The sequence below is a fragment of the Carlito syrichta genome, unplaced genomic scaffold, assembly GCF_000164805.1.
Source record: "Carlito syrichta isolate Samal-C Ts95f unplaced genomic scaffold, Tarsius_syrichta-2.0.1 Scaffold301930, whole genome shotgun sequence".
NCBI classification, from domain to species: Eukaryota; Metazoa; Chordata; class Mammalia; order Primates; family Tarsiidae; genus Carlito; species Carlito syrichta.
In genome coordinates this window covers 315,582-334,781 of record NW_007246026.1, presented here as the reverse complement: position 1 = coordinate 334,781, position 19,200 = coordinate 315,582, and the positions used below count along the sequence as shown (strand labels likewise).

General features: G+C 48.1%; 1 protein-coding gene across 1 annotated transcript in view; it reads left to right on the top strand.

The window, feature by feature from the left end:
* Nucleotides 1-9,167: 9,167 nt before the first annotated feature.
* The window catches only part of RASSF5 (Ras association domain family member 5), a 30,267-nt gene continuing 20,234 nt past the window's right edge, over nt 9,168-19,200 (top strand). The window contains exon 1 of the mRNA XM_008055700.2: nt 9,168-9,645. Coding sequence (XP_008053891.1) covers nt 9,526-9,645 — 120 coding nt within the window. The 5' untranslated portion in view covers nt 9,168-9,525. The remainder of the gene's footprint in view (nt 9,646-19,200) is intronic.

Sequence of the window (19,200 nt, the reverse complement as noted above, 5' to 3'; positions counted from 1 at the left end):
CCTCCCAAAGTGCTGGGATTACAGGCTGAGCCACTGGAGCCCAGCCTATTCTTTCATTATTTTAAAGATGTTACATTGCTATCTTCTCACTTTCATTGTTTCTAACAATAAATCTGCTGTTTCTCTGTATATAACATGTCTTCCTTCTCTGGCTGGTTTGAAGATTTTCTCTTTATCGATGGTTCTGAATGATTCAATTATGATGTGTCTTGTTTCTTGTTCTTGGTATTCATTGAGTTTTTTGGATCTGGGTTCATAGTTTTCAACAAAATTGAAAAATTTGGGGCATTATTTCTTCAAATTTTTTTATGTCCCCCCTTCCTCTTTCTGAGGACTTTAATTACATGTATATTAGTCTGCTTGAACTTGTTCCACAAGTTCATTTACTTTTCTTATTTACTGCTCTGCTCGCTTAAAAAAATTCTCTTTAATTTTCTTTCTGTGTTTCATTTTGAATCATTGTGATTGCCTGTGTCTTCAGGTTTGCTAATCTTTTCTTCTGCAATGTCTAATCTGCCATTCATCCCCATCTAATATATTCCTTATCCAAGGCATTGTGAATTTCATCTCTAAAAGTTTGATTTGAGTATTTTTTATATTTTCCATGTCTCTACTTAACTTTTTGAATATACTGGGTATGGTGCCTGACACCTGCAATTTCAGCACGTTGGGAGGCTGAGGCAGAAGGATCAAATGTATTTTTCATTTAGGCCAGGAGTTCAAGACTAGCCTGGGCAACATAGCAAGACCTCATCTCTACAAAGAAATTAAAAAAAAAAAATTAGCCAGGCGTGGTGGCATGCGCCTGTAGTCCTAGCTACTTGGGAGGTTGGGACAGAAGGACTGCCTGAGCCCAGGAGTCTGAGGCTCCTGGGTGAGTCATGAAGGTGCCACAGCATTCCAGCCTGGGAGACAGAGTGAAACCCTGACTCAAAAAACAAAAAATTTGAATAAATAGCATATGCTTATAATAACTTTTAGTGTCTTTGACTGCTAACTCTAAATCTGTGTAAAGTATGGTTTGGTTCCAGTTGATTAGTTTTTTTCCTCATTAAAGGTCCCATTTTCCTGCCTCTTTGCATGGTTGGTAATATTTTATTGGATGCCAGACATTGTAAATTTTATCTTGTTGGGTGCTGGATGTTTTCATATTCCTGTAAATATTCTTGAGCTTTATTCTGGGACTCAGTTAAGTTACTTGGAAATGGTTGATCTTTTGGGGTCTTGCTTTGAAGATGCGTTAGGCAGAATTGGAACAGGGCTCAGTCTCGGCCTAATTATTTCCCACCACTATGGTAAGACTGCGTGTGTACTCTACCAAATGCTTCATTAATCATGAGGTTTTTCTAGTGTGGCTTGTGGAAACAGGCCCTGAATGAGGGCCAGGACTGTTCTTAGAATTCTTTGGGGTGGTTCTTTCTCTGGCCTTGGGTCATTTCCTCCCATGAATACCCTGACCAGTACTCAGCTGAACCCTTCAGGGGGGCCCTCTGCAGATCTCTTTCCAGCTGTCTCCATCCAGTCCTGTGAACTCCAGCTGCCTTCGTCTCCCTAGACTCTCAGCAGTGTCTCCTCAGCTCCAGGGAGTTTCCAGGTTCCACCTCAGTTCTCCCTCTGCACTGAGAGCAGAGCCTGGGAACTCTCTAGGTGGGAAGGTGGGAGTGATCGTAGGAATCACTCATTTGCTTCCTGTCTCTCAGAGATCTCTGGTCCTTGTTGCCTGATATCCAGTATTATAAAAACCATTGTTTCCTAAGTTTTGTTCATTTGGGAGAATTGTTTTAATCAGGAGCCTATGTCTGAATCCTGTTACTCCATCTTTGTCAGAAGCAGATGGAGTATCCTGTTACCCATCTTTCCCCCCACCAGGCAGTGTTCTAAGCAATTTACATGCACTAATTCATTTGCTACCCAACCTTAAGAGTCAGGTAAATGCCTTAAGGGCTGGGATCCCATCTCATACCATTTAGTCTTCCTCACAGTGTACTGGGCCATGCACACAGTCGGTGTTCAGTAAGTCCTGGTTTCATTTGATTTTGAACTTGGACTTTGGAGTTTTCCTGTGTTCAAAATCCTGTCTCTCCTGCTTACTGTGACCCTAGGAAAGTACTTAACCTCCTGTAGCTATTAAATGGGGATAGCAGTTGCGGCAACTGTATAAAAGTACTTGTAAACTCCATGGAACTTGGACCTTGTTTATCTTGTTTACCAGTGTGACCACCCCAGCACCTAGGAATACATGTGACAAGACTAGCACATAGTAAATACTTGTTAGTGCCCCTTGCCCCCACAGGGTTTCTGAGGGCCTTCAGCCTAGCAGGGCTGCCTGCCCTCCATAGACCGTTATAGTCGAGGCTGGTAAGGATGTGAAACACGACTGCTCTCATAGTTCTAAAATATGGTTACACTCTCCAAAATAGGAGAGTGTTGTCCCCTGTGCCAGCAGTCACACACACAGCGTGCCCAGTCTGATACCCTTTCCTAATGCTGCTGACAGCTCCTTTCTGACTTGGGGAAATGTATCGCCTTGGAGTGAGTTGTGTCCCCAGCTCTATAACCTGGCTTTCAATAGCTCAATACTTTTATGATCCAGAAGTCACTTGATATTGAGAGCATCTTCTGTGTCCTCTGGCCACCGGAAATGAGAGGAAATTCAATACCTCCAGTTGGCATGGCACGGATGTCAGAAAAACCAGAGACTAGGGTCTCAGATCTAAGCTTTCCTGGCAGATTTGGAGGGTGGAAGAACGGAATACACTAGACCCCACCTAGTCTCTGTCAGTATTTCCTTCACTTCCAAGTCCAAAATTTGGCAGTGATTTCTATTGTGACTCCTTTCCTTGATAAGTAACTGATGGCCTCTCCCAGGGGATTCCAGAGGCAGCTAGACAAGCACCAGCCCACCCACATGTACCAAAGAAAGGAGTTAGTGCTCACCTCCCTCTTCCCCATTCTGGCTATGTCTGGGAAAGCTCACTCTGGCTATGTCTGGGATAGCCCATTCTGTATATCTAGGCTAGCCCACTCCATGGCTCCTTCATAGATTCTCTACCATGCTCTGGAAGCCTGAAGTGCTGCTGGCCAAAGTTATCAGTCATTCAACTGCCCTACACAGCTGTCCCTCTCAGAACCTTCCCTAAGGCCTAGCTGGCCAGCCCAGGCTGGGCCAACCGCTTCAGCGTGTTTCTGATCAGGCTGAGTGGAAATGCTTCCCAACAAGGAAGCCCCTGAGGTCCTGGCTTCAGGGGAGGGACAGAACTCTAGTGCTTATTTCTCTGGAAATCCATATGTCCTGGAGACATTTCTCTGGGCTCCTCATAGCCCTACCCTCTACTCTACCCTTACCCTTGAAGCAGTGGGCTGCCCAAGATGAGTCCTGAGGCTCTGAGGTAGAAGGGGACAAGACCCTCCTTGCTAGGTGCAGTAGTGTGAAAATTGTTCACGTCTCACACTGGTGACCACGCTGCCCAGGGCATTGAAATATTGGTCCTGGAGAGGGGCAAGTGAGAGAAAGCATTATCGATTAGAAACATCTTTTGTCATGGTCTATTCTCATTAAGGAAAGACAATTAGAAGACAGAATGTCTGGGCCTGACTCAGATCCTGACATGAACTTCTTGAAGGATAACTGGGTAATTTACCAGTCTTCAGTCTCCTTCCTTCCTTCCTTCCTTCCTTACTACCTTTTTGGGTCTCACTCTGTTGCTCAGGCTGAAGTGAGGTGGCACTATCATGGCTCACAGCAGTCTCAACCTTCTGGCTCAGGCAATTCTTTCACCTTAGCCTCACGAGTAGCTAGGACTACAGGTGCATGCCACCACACCCGACTAATTTTTTTTAAATTATTTTGTAGAGATGAGGTCTCACTATGTTGCCCAGGCTGGTTTTGAACTCCTGGGCTCAAGTGATCCTCCTGCCCCAGCCTCCCAAAGGTTGGCATTACGGGGATGAGCTATGGGACCAGCTCAGTCTTCAGGCTTTGCAAGGGGGGTGGGGGAGGGGCTGCTATTAAAGCTGTCAGCCTGGCAGCCAATAAGAAGTGTGGTACGGGCTAGTGCCTCTGATAAAGTGAATCTCTCTCTAGTGTGAGTCTAACCTAAGTGGTGTGCAGTCATTTATCTCTAACAACAGGAAGTCATCTGGGGAGAAGTTGATCTCTTTGCTATACACTAATGCTAAAAAGTGCTGCTCTATGGATGGCTGGCGGCATTCTTAGGATTCAACCTGGATAGAACCTGAGGGAAAGGATGCTTCTGAAAGTCACACGGAAGGTGTGGGAGGTGTGGTCAGTATTGGGGAATATGTGTCAGGAAGAGGGGAGGATTTTTGACAAGCAAAGAGAAGCAAAGAGAAGGATTTTTGACAAACAAGAGCTAAACCACAAGAGGGCAGGGTGGCTTCTGGGAATGTGAATCGAATTTTGTTCGGCTGTAATGAGGGATGCTTGATTGTAGCTGGAAACGGGTGTGAACTGTTGGCTGGGTGTGCGTTGTGAAGGGCCTTGAAGGAGAGTTTGGAACAGGCACTGGGAGTCTATGGGGAAGGACAACAGTTATAATGGAAAGTTAGCCCAGGGGCTCTGGGTTTGCAATCTCATTCTACCAGTAACTTGCTTGGGCAAATTAACCACTCTGAGTCTCAGTTTACTCATCTGTAAAATACCTTCTTACAGGGTTGTAAGGATTAAGCAACATGATGAAATGTATAACTTTCACTTGGAAACTTTAATATATGCTTTTATTTAGTGTTGTTGTCACTAGACTGTGCATTATGAGGAGGTAAGGACTGTTTTATTCATGCCTGAATTCAAACACCCAGCCCAGTGCTTGCCATGCAGAAGGTACTCAGTAAATATTTGTTAAATAAACGAATAAGTAACTAGAACTTGATATACTCATATAATAATTATTCAATAATTATTAGTTGAAATCTGAATAGAGGTTTTCTGGTAGGAAACTACCATGATCAGATCTCAATCTTCGAAGGGTAAGTGTGGCAACAAGGGGGTGGGGAATTTGGAGGAGTCAGAGACTGGAACAAGGGGAACCCCTGGAAGGCTTTGCAGTAAACTGGGTTAAAGGCATTTACCAAGATAGCATATTAAAGGAGGATCAGTCTGTAATCCCACACCTTTGGGAGGCTGAGGTGAGTGGATTGCCTGGTTAACGGCATTTACCAAGATAGCATATTAAAGGAGGAGCCCAGGTTCCGTGGCTCAGTCTGTAATCCTGCGCTTTTGGGAGGCTGAGGTGAGTGGATTGCCTGAGCCCACAGGTTCGGGACCCGCCTCGGCAACTTGGCGAGACCTCCTCTCTACAATAAATCAAAAAAATTAGCTGGGTGTGGTAGCGTGCGCCTGTAGTTCCAGCTACTTGGAAGGCTGAGGTGGAAGGATTGTTGGAGCCCAGCAGGTTGAGGTTGCGGTGGCCAGGAGCGGCCACTGCACTCCAGTCTGGGCGACAGAGTGAGACTCCAACTCAAAAAAATAAAAAAATAAAGGAGAAGCCGGAGGTGCGGTGGAGGGTGAGGCAGGGAATAATTACCTGTTGAGAGTGAAGCTCCAATGGGCAGTGGTTGAGCTCTCAGGGACCTGTGGCAGGCATCCATCTGGAGACACGTAGAGAGAGTTATGAGCCCTAAGTCTGTCAGGTGTGGTTGGTACCATTGGCGTAGATGAAACCCAGGAAAGCAGGGGCATACGGGTGGGGGGCGGGGAGGGGTGACCCCAATGAGCTAAAGGGAAGACAGGGGCATAGGCAGACCAAACGAGTGCTTCCTAACTTGTTTGTGATGTCAGTATGATTTATATGAGAGTAGTCCCAGGAGTAACCGTGAGGCCACAGAGTGTAGAATTCAAGGACTTGGGTTCTGGAGTCACATCCAGCCAGCTCAGTATTAGGCTCTACCATTAAGTAGCATGTGTGACTATGTGCAAGTTACTTAACCTGCCCGAACCTCCTTGTTCCCTCTGTAAAAGAGAGATAATAACTGCTTCCTCATAGGTTTGTTGCAGGCATTACATGAAATGATGCACATCAAGTTATTAGCACAGTACATGTATATACTAGCTAATAATGATTTCAAAATACATCTCAAGGGCAGGGTGGCACCTCACCCTGGTTTCTAGCCTGTGAATGTGTCAGTGGATCTTTAGGCCCTAAATCTGATCTCCACCCCGACACTCTCCAGTTGGGCACATGAGCAAACCTGAAGTCCAAAGCTGCTCAAGATACCAGCTCAAGCTGGGCTTGGAGCTGCATCTAGAGTACCAGCTCCTGACCTCCAGTCCTGTTTCACAGCTTTTCTAGAACATTCAGAATCACAGGGTGGGTCTTACAGGGAGATCTGGCCATGTGACAGGATCGTATTTGAGAAAGGAAGAAAGTTTAAAATAATGTCTTTTATCATCTGACATTTTGAGTTAGGAAAGTGGCCCATTTATCATTTCAGTGAGCTTTCTGAAGCCTAGCTTGATGCTGTGGATTTAGGGCTCTGGATGCTGGACTTTAGGTCCAGCCTCATCTTTCTGGGTCAGGAGACAAGAACAGCCAGTTCCTATCCTTTGTGTGATCAGCTCTCAGAGGCTTAAAAGGCTATTGCTCAGTCTCTTCCATGCTCCCTCCCACTTCCCCGGCTGAACTATCAGCACTATTGATTATTCATAAGAGGCTCAGACAGAGTCATTAGAAGCTGATGGGCCCCTGTCTTCCACGGGGCTTCAGTATGGAATTTTCCCCCTGGAGTCTGGCCAACTTGGTATATTATATATGATCTTTACTTATTTCTTCTAGTCCCAGGGTCCCTGCCAGCAGACTCTCTTTTGCTGACTTCTCACACATGGCTTCCTTCCAAGCCTAGATTCATCTACAGGTGGGGTAGGATAGGTAAGAGACATTAACTAGAAATCAAGAGGCTTTGAAAATAATGAGCAGTGATGGAACAAGTTACTTCCCTTGGTTTTCTCATCTGTAAAATGAGCATAATACCTGCTCTCAAGATTATAGAATAGTCTAAGTGAAGTAATGGTTGCTAAAAGGGCTTGAAAAGCCTTATTCAGGTGTCAGGTTTTCATAATGTTTGAATGGCAGGGAATAGCACCCTAAAAGAACACAATGTCCCTGAGAACTTTCCTAATCAAGTCTGGCATCTAGTGTGTTGCTTACATGAAGAGACTTACGCTGACTCTTGGGGTACCCTGGCTTAGCATTTGAAAAGGTTGTTATGAGCTGTATTTTGAGATTGCACATTTTGAGTGTGGATCCCTGCTGTTGCACTGCTGAGCTCTCAGCATGACTCCAAGGACACAGTGTGGCCACAGAGAATCTGGGGCCTGTCTTTCTTTTTTCTTAAGTATTGGATTCCCACTGAGCAAGGAGGTCCTTTTTCTTTAAAGAAAAGTGTGTTTCTTAGGTGCCTGGACAAAGCAGGTAGGCTGTTATTGATGGCCCAAGGATCATGGAGAACCCCTTCTCTATGGGAACCCCCCAAAACAGCCTCTGAAATACCCATTTAAAGAAAAGATTGCTCCAGACAAAGCTAGAACCTACCTTCAACCCCATTAATGTGAAATCTTTCCCCACAAACACATGGCAGCTCACCATAGCCCCCAGCCCTGGTTGTCCACCTCCACTTATTTTCTTCCTGCCAGAGAAGATACCTACTGGTATTGACAGGTTTCTTGAGCCGAGGGCGGCCAGCCGGCTGGGGTGCTGACTCTCAGCTCTCGTGTTTGTGCCTGCCAGGCACACACAGGCTTCTGGGAAAAAGACTGTGTGGGAGGATGAAGCTGAATTGGGCTGCAGTTTAAAACCCTCTTGAACACTGACGAATTTGGCTGAGGTGGGGGAGACGAGGGTTCCTCATAAAGTAACCAGCACTTAAAATGGAGTTGGCAGCTTGGTACGTGGGGGCTGAGTCTAGTCCTTGTCTTCCCAAGAACTGGATTGTTTCAGATCTGCAGGAAAAGCCACACAGGCTTAGACAGACTCCTGATAACTTCTCCCAGCCACTGTCCAGGGCACTCCTGGAGTTCACAGATCATCAAGCTCCATGAGCATGGTGGCAATGCCAGACCCTGAAGAGTGTGTTTTCTTTTCTTGGGACTCCAAGCCCCACTGTATTTAAAGGTGGCAGAGTGCCCACCACCATAGTCTTATCTCTGCTGAGAGTCTGTACATCACAGTGGCTAAGAGCATAGGCCCTGGAGTCACACAGATCTGGGGCTGAGTCCTAGCACACACGTCCTATTTGTGTGACTCTGAGCCTCAATTTCCTCATCTATAAACCGTCTCCGTCTCAAGGCTATTGGAAAAATTAAATGACAGACTGCATGTAGATCACCTGGCACATACAGTTGTTCAAACAGTGGTCGCTATCACTGCTATTGTACAAACATGGTCTGAGACATTGTGGTGGTGTTGCCCTAATTGCTTTGAAGGATTCAGTCCTAGATGGGAGAAGGTGTTCCTTCTTGCAGTGAATGGGGAAAGGCAAATGAGCGGTCCTCGATGTTAGGAATGTCAAGATCTGGTGACCTCTCTTGGCCAGACTATAAGGAAAGTGCACAAACAACCTGGGAGGTGTCTGCAGGCTCCTTTGGTGTCATGAGGTTTCCCAAGGTCCAGTCCTGTGGGTAGGAAGGTGGCTTGCTCCCCGGGTTGCCATAACTTTGCATATGATTTGCATGTGCTTGCATTTACAGGTTTCCCTGCAGTTTCTTCTGGCATGTCCAAGTTAAAATATTGCCTCTTCCCGGGCAGGCCAGTCATTGATTTTCTTCTCCAGTTACTGCTCTAGCCACTCTGATTGACCCAGCCAATGGGGGGTGGGGTGGAGTGGGAGGAGGAGGTAGATGGGGGAGAAGGGAGAGGGAATGGTGTTGACATTACAGCAGCTTCTACCCTGAACCCAAGTCACCATAGAATAGGTTCATTTCAGAAGGACAGCATAGGATAAAGAACAGAGGGAGCTCCCCGCCTCGGGTTCATCCTGGTTCATTCCTTCCCTGCATCCTTGACCTGACCTCTGGTGCCCTAGGTCCCCTGCCACCAGCGCATGTGGCACCCAGGCCCTGGGGAGGGGGGAGGGGCACAGTGACAGCCCAGCCGGCTTTGAGGAACCTTGCAGAGGAAGTGGCTTCAGAACTGCACTGCGTGAGGGGCAGGAAAGGGAGGCGGGGGAGGTGTGGAGATGGCGCTCTGCAGCCGGGTAGAGGGAGGGAACCGGCGCCGGGGACATGAAACCGCAGAGGCCGGGCGAGTTGGAGAGTGAGGCACCCCGGGCTGTGCTGGCGCAGGCGGCTGGGGACAGGAACAGGTGACCCGGCTGCCTTGAGCTACTCGCACCCCAGTGAAAGAAACGCAGGCACCCACCGGCTCTGCCTGGCCTGGTAACTGACTAGCTCCCTGCGGGGCTAGGGCTCGCTCCCCGGCAGAGCCCTGGGAGGGGTGCCCACCTCCCACCCCGCATCCCCAGCGGGGCCCCTCCCATGCGCTGGCGGCCTCGGGGCCGGGGGCTCCGGGCTAAATGACCGTGGACTGCAGCATGAGCAGTGGATACTGCAGCCTGGACGAGGAGCTGGAAGATTGCTTCTTCACGGCTAAGACCACCTTTTTCAGGAATGCGCAGAGCAAACATCCTTCAAAGGTAAACATAATAATAGAATCCAAGAGCTTTTCAGGGGAGTGGGGAGAGGCAGATAACTCTCATCTAGAAGGGAAACCTTGCTGGGGCAAACAGGCAAAGCCATGTGTCAGGAGAGTGTCTTGGCAATTCCTTCCGGACCTAGAAACCGACTGGAACTTGCACTCTGAGCAGACTAGAGGCTGGATTTGGAGCCCTTCAGGGATCTACAGTATTCCAGGCAGCATTTCCTGTCCCTAGACTTCTTTAAAATGGCTCTCTAGGATTTGGAGACTGCCTTGCCTCATGGATTGGCTGCATGCTCACCTATGCCTGAATGGGTAACCAGACTACTGCTCAGTCTCATCCCCCTACCCCCACGGCCTCCCAAATCCAGCTTAGAAGTTCTAGATGGAAAGTGGATGGTACCCAGTCCCTTAGTGGGATTAACATTCCTAGGTTGAGACTTGGCCAGAAACCATCGTAAAACAAGGTCGAGTAACTTTGCAGAAGTCCAGGGTGTTTTAGAAGCAAACTAAAACTTCTCTCCTAGGCCACTGTCATGCTGCCATTTTAAACTTCCTGGGTCGGTTTGGGTAACCTAAAGAGGCTTGTGTGTGTTCCCTGATGGGGTTGTATGTGTTTCCTAAAACTATCACTCTCTGGACGCCCAGCAAGCCTGGGAGCCCTGGCCATTCTCCCAATTGGCTGCAGAGTCTCATGTCTGCCAGTATCTTGGTGGGAGTGGGGGCAAAGCTGTGCTTGTTTATTTGTTTTGTTATTTAGATGAGAGGACTCCAAGCCAGGTTCTTAGAGAGGTTATCCAGAAGGGGCTATTTGTTTTTTTGGTTTTTTTTTTGAGTTGGAGTCTCACTCTGTCGTCCAGACTGGAGTGCAGTGGTCGCTCCTGGCCACTGCAGCCTCGACCTGCTGGGCTCCGGCGATCCTTCCACCTCAGCCTTCCGAGTAGCCAGAATTACAGGCATAGGCTACCACTCCCGGTTGATTTTTTGGATTTATTGTAGATGTCTTGCTGCCCAGGCGGGTCTCGAACTCGCGGGATCAGGCAATCCACCCACCTCAGCCTCCCAAAGGCGCGGGATTACAGGCTGAGCCACCGAGCCCGGCAGAAGGGGCTATTTGTAAACAGAAGTGAGCTGCCCAATTTCACAGGTGTGTGGCAGGTTCATCATTAATTCAGCAGTCCTCCACCAATTTGAATTAACCGAAAACTTCCCCATGTCTAACTCTGGGGCCTCTTTTGTTAATAATTCATCCTGCCTGTAGGCCCTGCATCTGCTGGGTTCTGAAGTCAGGCAAACGCACTAGACTTTCCAACTGTGAGAGGACGCCCAAGGACCAAGGAGAGGTTGCGATTTTATGTTTTATACTGGTCCCTGGAACCAGCACCTGTTTTCTGGGGCACACCCTCATAATGCTGGGGAAGCGGGTATGTTCCAGAGGGTGAGGGGCAAAGGGACAAACATTCTCTTCCCTGGTTGTAGGTGGGGCTCATGTAGCACACCATGGCTACAGAGAGGCACTGTCCCACCCTCTCTTGGGGTTCTTGCCTTGTGGTATGAACCTACCCTTCCCCCACAGGCACTTTAGCTGTCTAGGTCTGTAACACAGGGTGTCTCAACCCTAGCTACACAGTGGACTGGACTCCCAGGGAATTTTAGAAAATTCTGATGATACCTGGGTCCCATGCCCAGGGAGTCTGATTTAATTGGCCTGGGGCACAGACTGGGCATTAGGATTTTGAAAAGCTTCCCAGATACGCAGCTGAGGTTTTGATCTCTTACTCTAGACATTTTGTTGCTGCCTGGGAAGGAAATGGTTCCTTTTTTTTTTCTTTTTTTGCTATGTTTTCCTCTCTCTGCTAGCCAGACTGTGAGCCCTTGGTTTCAGAGAGTGAGATTTTTGCATAATTGGGTGAGGAAGGGACTTTGCAAAGCTGGGGTTTCTTTTACTTGGCAATTGAAAAAGCTGCTTCTGATATTTCTTGGGAGAAATAGAAATATCTTACAGAGAAATACCCCGGGATGGGGTTATGTTGGGGATGGTTTGTTCCATGACCTAAACCGCTTTCTCTCTTTATTGCTCCCCCAAATCCCAAATTCTCCTTCATAGCATCAGTCCAGAAAATACACCTTTGGTTTGGTGTCCACAGAAACTCTTTTTAATTTGTCTGTGTCTTGAATCCATTACATATCTTGAGGCCTCTGTATATCTCTCTACCTCATTTTGCCAGAGTCTGTAAGTCCCCAGAGGACAGGAATTCCTTCTAAGAAATTCATTTTGTTGACTCCAGACAAGGCGATAAGGAATAAAAGCTTCACGGAGGGAAGGGGTGGTGGGCACAGCTCCTCTCCTCCCTGGCCTCTTCTCAAGTATGAGAAGAATCTTGACTGAATATTCAGAACTGCAGTCAGGGACAGTTTACCTCAGCATCAAACTGACCTTCAGCACAGAACTCCCCAGGGAGGGTCAGGTCTGTGTGAGTCAACTTTGGGGTGTGGGGGGAGTTGTAGGGGAGCTGCTGGTGACAAGGCACGGGCTGTGAAGAGTATGTGTGGCTGACCCAGGAACTTGGGGCACTTCCTCTAAAGGTTGCACTCTTTCATTCTTCTACGAGTTTTTTTTTTTTTTTTTTTACCTTTGATGTTTTCCAGTTCTCCAGCTTGATGTCACTTCTGGAAAGGGTTTCAAAGAGATCTGCCATATACCAACCCCTAACAATGCTTTTTTCCTATCCAAAGAGAGATCACGTTTGAGCCCCTAAGAAAATTTCTTTTTGCTGTCTCCAAGGAGAGGAGTTTATGTGTTTCCTGGTCGCTGAGAGACTGAGGCCCCCATTGGGGAAGGCTGAGCTGGCTTCTATAAATAGCCTTGTCAGAACAACCTGTGTCTGCCACTCAGTCTGTGCCTGGCTGGAACAGAGCTCTGGGGAAGCCTCGCTGCTGTGCGGGCGGGTGCCACCACCTGGAAGTCGTCACTAGCCTGTCTCCAAGGAGTTCCACTGTCCAATCCCCTTTGGTGGGAGGTGGGAGCAGTGGGGAGGGTCTCCTTGTCTCACAGAGAGGAGGCGCCTGAAGGTCAGAGAGAGCAAGGAAGAAACAGGGACCATGCCTTGGGCCCTAGCTTGGCCTCTCCTTTCAGAAAATGGCAGCTTCCTGGGGCCGTGTGCCTCATTTGAGAGCGGGAGAACCTGGTTTTGAGTCACACCACACAGTTTCAGGAGGCTGAGGCGGTACTCTCCTGCTTGGCTGGGCACAATGAGATCATGTTTCCTGGGTCATGCATATCATAACGAGGCTTGGGGAGAGCCAGCCTGTGTGCTTGGACAGTGCAGACCTGGATGGGCTCAACTAGGCATGCACACAGTTACCCAAGTCTAAGGTGTTAGCTCGAGGAGTCGCAAGGTCACAAGGCAAGTCGATGAGAGACCCAGGGTTATTACCTATATCTGTTGCCTTTCAGCCCAGATAATGTTCTGCTTTAGTCCCACAGAAGGCAGGGTTTGGGGATTTGCAGGGCTGGTGTTTGTGAAGCCAGGCCAGGCCCTCTGGCCATTCTTGCATTTGTTTTCTTATTCCCATCTGAGATCTGACCTTGGAAGTGAAACTTGCTTTCAGTCCCATCAATTTCCCAAATGCCTACAGGTGTGAGGAGGGACACAGGTACTCTGAGACCCCAGGACTCTGGAGCCTACCCAGAGCATTGGGTTGAACACTCCAAGGACATATAAAACCTGCTTCTTGCAGAAGATCAGAGCATCTCACTTTTCAGATGGAGAAACGGAGACCCAGAGAGGTGGAAGGACTTCACCAGGACATGCATCTGGTTGGGTAGAGCCAGGACTAACACCCTTCTGGTACCCTTTGTCAAGTGCTCTTCTTGTTGTTTTTTTCTACTCAGCGGGTGACCTAGGACAGACTGTAGGCCTTGTCCTCTCAGAGCCTTCTACAAAATAGAAAGACTCAAACAAGTTCAGGATGGGTAAGTTCTTGAAAGTTCCTTACCATTCCTCTGTTCCATAAGGCATACTAGCTAAGGGAACGCTGGCCCTACATTTAACACTAGCAAAAGGTCCCTGCAATCTTATAACTTTAATTATTTAAAAATCCTTCTTGGTGTCTATCCCCAAATTGAAATATTTTAATAGACAAACACCTGTCTTCTTGGTGGAGCTTTTTCCTCATGTGTGTTTTTCTCTGTGGATATAAGGAACAGAAGATTGGCTATATTTATGGTTAAATATTATACTTAAGCACATGGAGAACACACTCCCATCCCCCATCCCTCCATCCCCCAAGGCCTTTTCTGGTCTACAGTAACACCACTGAGTTTTTTTTTTCCAGGATGAAAGAGGAAGGGAGTCTTAGAGGTCAGGACACCATACCACTCCCTATTCCAGTCCTGCATTTGTTCATCTCCTCTTGCCTGTCCAGCTGGCTTCTTCCCGGACAGGGCCTCTGTGGTACTCCAGAGATACCAGGCAGCCCTGACAGCCCTAGAACAAGTTGGAGAAGTCCCCATCTCTCTGCCAGCAGCAGGCACACCCAGGCCTCAGGCATGGCACCTGCCCCTGACCACCATGGCATGAGTGAAAAGAAAAGATACTAAAAATAAGTTAACCTGAATTTGAGCAATAACAACAAAACAAGAATTCAGAACCATGGGACCACTTAAGTGTGTTTTTATGTGCCACCTAAAAGGCTTACATGGCCTAAGACTAATCCCAAAGTGTGAAGACTGATCTTCACACTGGCATATTCACATTGGCACAGTCACGCAAAAGCCTTCCAGTTAGGGTTAGTCTATAATACACTCCTGCGGATGTCACTGTCTGCTGCCTCCTCTGGCCTTTACTAGTATCTCAGCCACAGCAGTAAGATCAGAAATGGTATCTCCTTCAGGTTCAACACAGTACCAAGTACTTGGTTACAAAAGCAGGTGCTGACTAAATGCTGGTTGAGTTTAGCTGCTACATCTTTTCTCCTGTATCCTCTGTAATCAGGATGGACTAACTTGTAACACCTCTGATTTTAAGTCATTGAACTTAGTAAGAGGTTTATTTCCCTCTTTACCTAAAGTTAGATTGGCAGTTGGGGGCTCAGGATAACACATGGAAGATTTTTGTGGACCAGGCTCAGAAATGGTGTGTTTCTTACACCCATATGCCATTGGTCAGAACCCTGTCACATGGCCACACCTAACCACAAGGGAGGTTGGGAAATGAAGTACAGCTGTGAGTGCCGGCAGAAAAGGAAGCAGGTTGTGAACATTTAGCTATCCCTGTCACACATTCCTCCTACCATCTTCTCTGCACCAGCCACATGGGAAACTCTACTCATACCTGCTTGGTATAGGCCATGACCTATGCCTCTGTCCCTGTGCCTCTCCTTCGTCTGTCACTGAGAATATTCTGTTCCTGAGATTGGTCCTGTGTCTCCCAGCTAAACTGGGAACTTCTTGAGGATGTTTTTTCTTACTCAGCACTGCTCTGGCTTCTCTGCAGTATCTGAGACCTTCAGTGTTACTCAAAGTGTGGCCCTAGCCACCTGCACCAAATCACTCTTTGAAAATGGCCGTTTTGCCGGGCTCGGTGGCTCAGCCTGTAATCCCGCGCCTTGGAAGGCTGAGGTGAGTGGATTGCCTGAGCCCGCAGATTCGAGACCCGCCTGGGCAACTTGGCGAGACCTCATCTCTACAATAAATCAAAAATCAGCCGGGCGTGGTAGCACGTGCCTGTAGTTACAGCTACTTGGAAGGCTAAGGTGGAAGGATCGCTGGAGCCCAGCAGGTCGAGGCTGCGGTGGTTGGGAGCGGCCACTGCACTCCAGTCTGGGTGACAGAGGGAGACTCCAACTCAAAAAAAAAAAAAAGAAGAAGAAAATGACTGTTTCAGATGTCCCTCCTCAGACCTACTCCTGAATCTTTGGAGATATGACCCTGGAATCTGCTTTTTTAATACTATCCCCAGGTGATTATCATACATACTGAAATCTAGGAATTACCTTTTTAGGAAACATTTGGTAATTGACTGCTTACTCTAGAGAAAATCAAGATAAGAATTTGTCGCAGATTCCTACCAGGCACCATCACTCATGCCTATAATGTGAATACTTTGGGAAACTGAGGCAAGAGGCTTACTTGAGTCTAGGAGTTCAAGACTGGTCTGGGCAATATAGTGAGACCTGGTCTTTACAAAAAATTAACAAATGAGCTGGGCATGCCTGTAGTCCCAGGTACTCAGGAGACTGAGGTGGAAGGATCGCCTGAGCCCAGCAGGTTGAGGCTATGGTGAGCCACAATCATGCCACTGCACTCCAACCCGAGGGCTAGAGTTAGACCTCAATTAAAAAAAAAAAAAAGTTTGTCACAGATTCCTGAGTGGTTCCTTGGCTGGAAATTGAAGCCCAGAGAGGCAAAAGGATTTGCCCTCCATCACGCAGCTAAATAGAGACAGAACTGAGGACTCGTTTCCCCTGGGTCCTGCTTAGCGCTTTATCCATTACCCTCATCACAGCATGCTAAGCTCTTATTTCAAAGCTGTTTAGATGATAGCCTTTGGGACCTTGACAGTGCATGATATGAGGGAAGACAGAACTATAAGTGAAGTTCTGCCTTCTCATCCCAGCTCAAGTCACTAAGAAGCTACAGCCAAGTCACATCAATGCTCAGTGTGGGCACTTCACCTGGTTCTTTTTAGCAAGAATGCTTGTGATATGAGCCTGTCCCTACCTGTCACCCTGAGAGTCTTGCACCTCTTTGCATGGGAACAGACCCTTTTTACCTGTTTCTCGTGGGTCTGGCAGGAATTTTAGATACTGACTCCCAGGCTCTCTAAATGGTAAGGACTTCCCCTAGGGTAGGATCAGGAAGAGGACCTAAATGGCTGGCATGAGTCCTTTCCTCCAGAACCACCTGGGGCTTACCCAAGACATCCCTGTTTACACACACACACACACACACACACACACTGCCTGGCTCAGGCTCTGACTCGGCTAGCTTTTCCCTATAAAGCAATTCCAGTTATAGTTTGGGGCACATATAATATCCCCACACCCCTCCAAGTAGTTGAGGGAGAAAGAAAGAAAGACTATGTGCCGATATCAAACCCTGAATCTCAGCTGTGCTTTCACACGTTCATGTTGGGCTCTGGATCCAGCTCCTCAGCCCATGAGCTTGAAGGGGAGTAACCCCATAGGTCCAGCCTGGATGCCTGGGAGCCTTCTTTCAACTTGCTAGGTAACCCACACCCAAGTACTTTCTGGCTTTGAGGACTTTCTGTGTGGAGAACCCAGACCTGTCCTTATGCCTCAGTTTCTTCTTCTGCATGGCCCAAACTACCCCTGAAAGAGCATGGGGACCCAGACACCTGGCCCGCTGTAGTCTCTAGAGACAAGAGAACTAGATAAAGTTGCCAAGAATCAGAGGCATTTAATTTCAGGGCCAGGAGGAAGAAGAGAGCTGTAGCAACAGGAAACTACAGGTTTGAGTCACTAGATACCCCTGAGCCTGTGGCTTCTGTCCACGGTGCGTCCTGGCTCCTATCTTCACTCCTCCCCACCCCAGCTGTAGCTTATCACTCTCAGCCTGCGTCCCCTGCTTAACTCTCTTCTGGCTCTAGACCGGTATTTTCTCCAGCCTATTGGAGGTCTCAGTTACTCAACATGTAATATATCCAAAACCAATTCATTTCTTTGCCCAGGCGTAATTTCTCTTCCTGTCTCTGTCCTACCCTCCTAGTCCCCTACCTTCAAATCTTCAGGAGTCTTTAACTCATCCCTTTCTTTTTTTTTTTTTTTTTTTGAGTTGGAGTCTCACTCTGTCACCCAGACTGGAGTGCAGTGGCCACTCCCGGCCACTGCAGCCTCAACCTGCTGGGCTCTGGCGATCCTTCCGCCTCAGCCTTCCAAGTAGCTGGAACTACAGGCATGCGCTACCATGCCCAGCTAATTTTTTATTTTATTGTAGTGATGAGGTCTCACCAAGTTGCCCAGGTGGGTCTCAAACCTGCGGGCTCAGGCAATCCATTCACCTCAGCCTCCCAAAGTGCTGGGATTACAGGCTGAGCCACCGAGCCCGGCTAACTCGTCCCTTTCATCCAACTGTCACCGTGGGCTCTACCTTCACAGTGCTGCAGAGGTCAGGCCTTTCTGTCCCCACCTTGCCCGGTGTTGAGTGCTGATCACCTGTCACTGAGATGCTCCAGTGAGTTAGTTACCCAGCTGGTTTCCATCCGGTGTTTTTCCCCTTCTGTGTATCCTGCCTACAACTGCCAGGTACTTATTTTTCTCGTAAACCAAAGTCTTCAGTCTCCCTTTGCTTCCAAGTGAAGCCCATGCTTGGTCCCTGCCCTTCAGTACAGTGTCCAAAGCTCTGCAGTACCTGGCACCAGTCAAAACATTGTTCTTTTAGCTTTCTTATAGCACTGAGCACCAGAGGTGAGGGGATATAGAAATGGATAAGATGGGGTCTTCACACTTAAAGGCCTCATGGCCTCCAGCCACATTGTGTAACAGACTCTAGCCACTCCCCTTCCCCATCCATGAAGTACTTGGATGAGGGCCCCAAGGCAGGGAAACATCCTAGTGTCCTAGTGACACTCTCTGCATCTGTCTTGCAGCCACATGGCCTTTATCATAATGTGGTGGCAGTTCCTGAGAGAGGATGGAGGGACTGACTCCCAGAGTCAAGGAGTTGGAACAAGAATTGTCTACAAGGGAGCTTGGGGTGGAGGGTGCTGCCAGCTGCACTGGTTCCTGGGAGGTGTGGAGGGAATTAACCTCTGAAAAGCAGAGCACTTAGGAGCTGATGTAGAGTGTTAGGGGTCATCACAGCCACCCCACCTGTTTCCAGGCAAGCTTGCACAGAACCTGTTGCAGGCAGGAGAAGGAAGCTATGTTCGTTACCACCACCCTCCTCCAACCCATGTTTCAATCCTCCCTTGTCCAGGGTGCTATACAATGTGATTCAGGCTGGTTGGATCCCTTTTAAGTGAGGGGAGGGAGATGTGGGGGGTGGGTGAAAGGGTATTATATCCTAGGCAAAAAAGAAAAAAAAAGGAGAGAAGGAGACAGCAGGGTGCTTGTGCTTGACTGGCCACACTGGCAGAATTTCTGTTGCCATCAAGGCAAAAGGTTGGCACAAGGTAACATCTGGAAGCGGGTTACCCAAGGAGAAGGCCCCCACCCCATGCTGGTCCAACTCCACCCTCTTCCCACTATACACACAGCTTCTTGGAGTGAGTCAGGTTTTGAAGGGCTTCAGGTAAGCCCTAGTCACACTTCTCAAACCCTGGCGTTCTGTGGAGAAGGCTGTTTTCCTCATTCAGTGAATTTTCTGATGCTGAAATTTAGGCCGTTTTTTCCTGTTCTAAGGAAATCTGGTTTACAGTACTCATATCACGATTATCTCATCAGCCTCCAATTCAAAAGCCCCTTATTATCCTCCTCATTGCCACGCTCTCTCCCAGCACGAAGAGTGGTGTTCAAACATTCCCCTGGCTGTGATATGGACAGCACACAGGACCGGGGTCTGCAGGGCAGTAGCTTGTAGTGGGCAGGT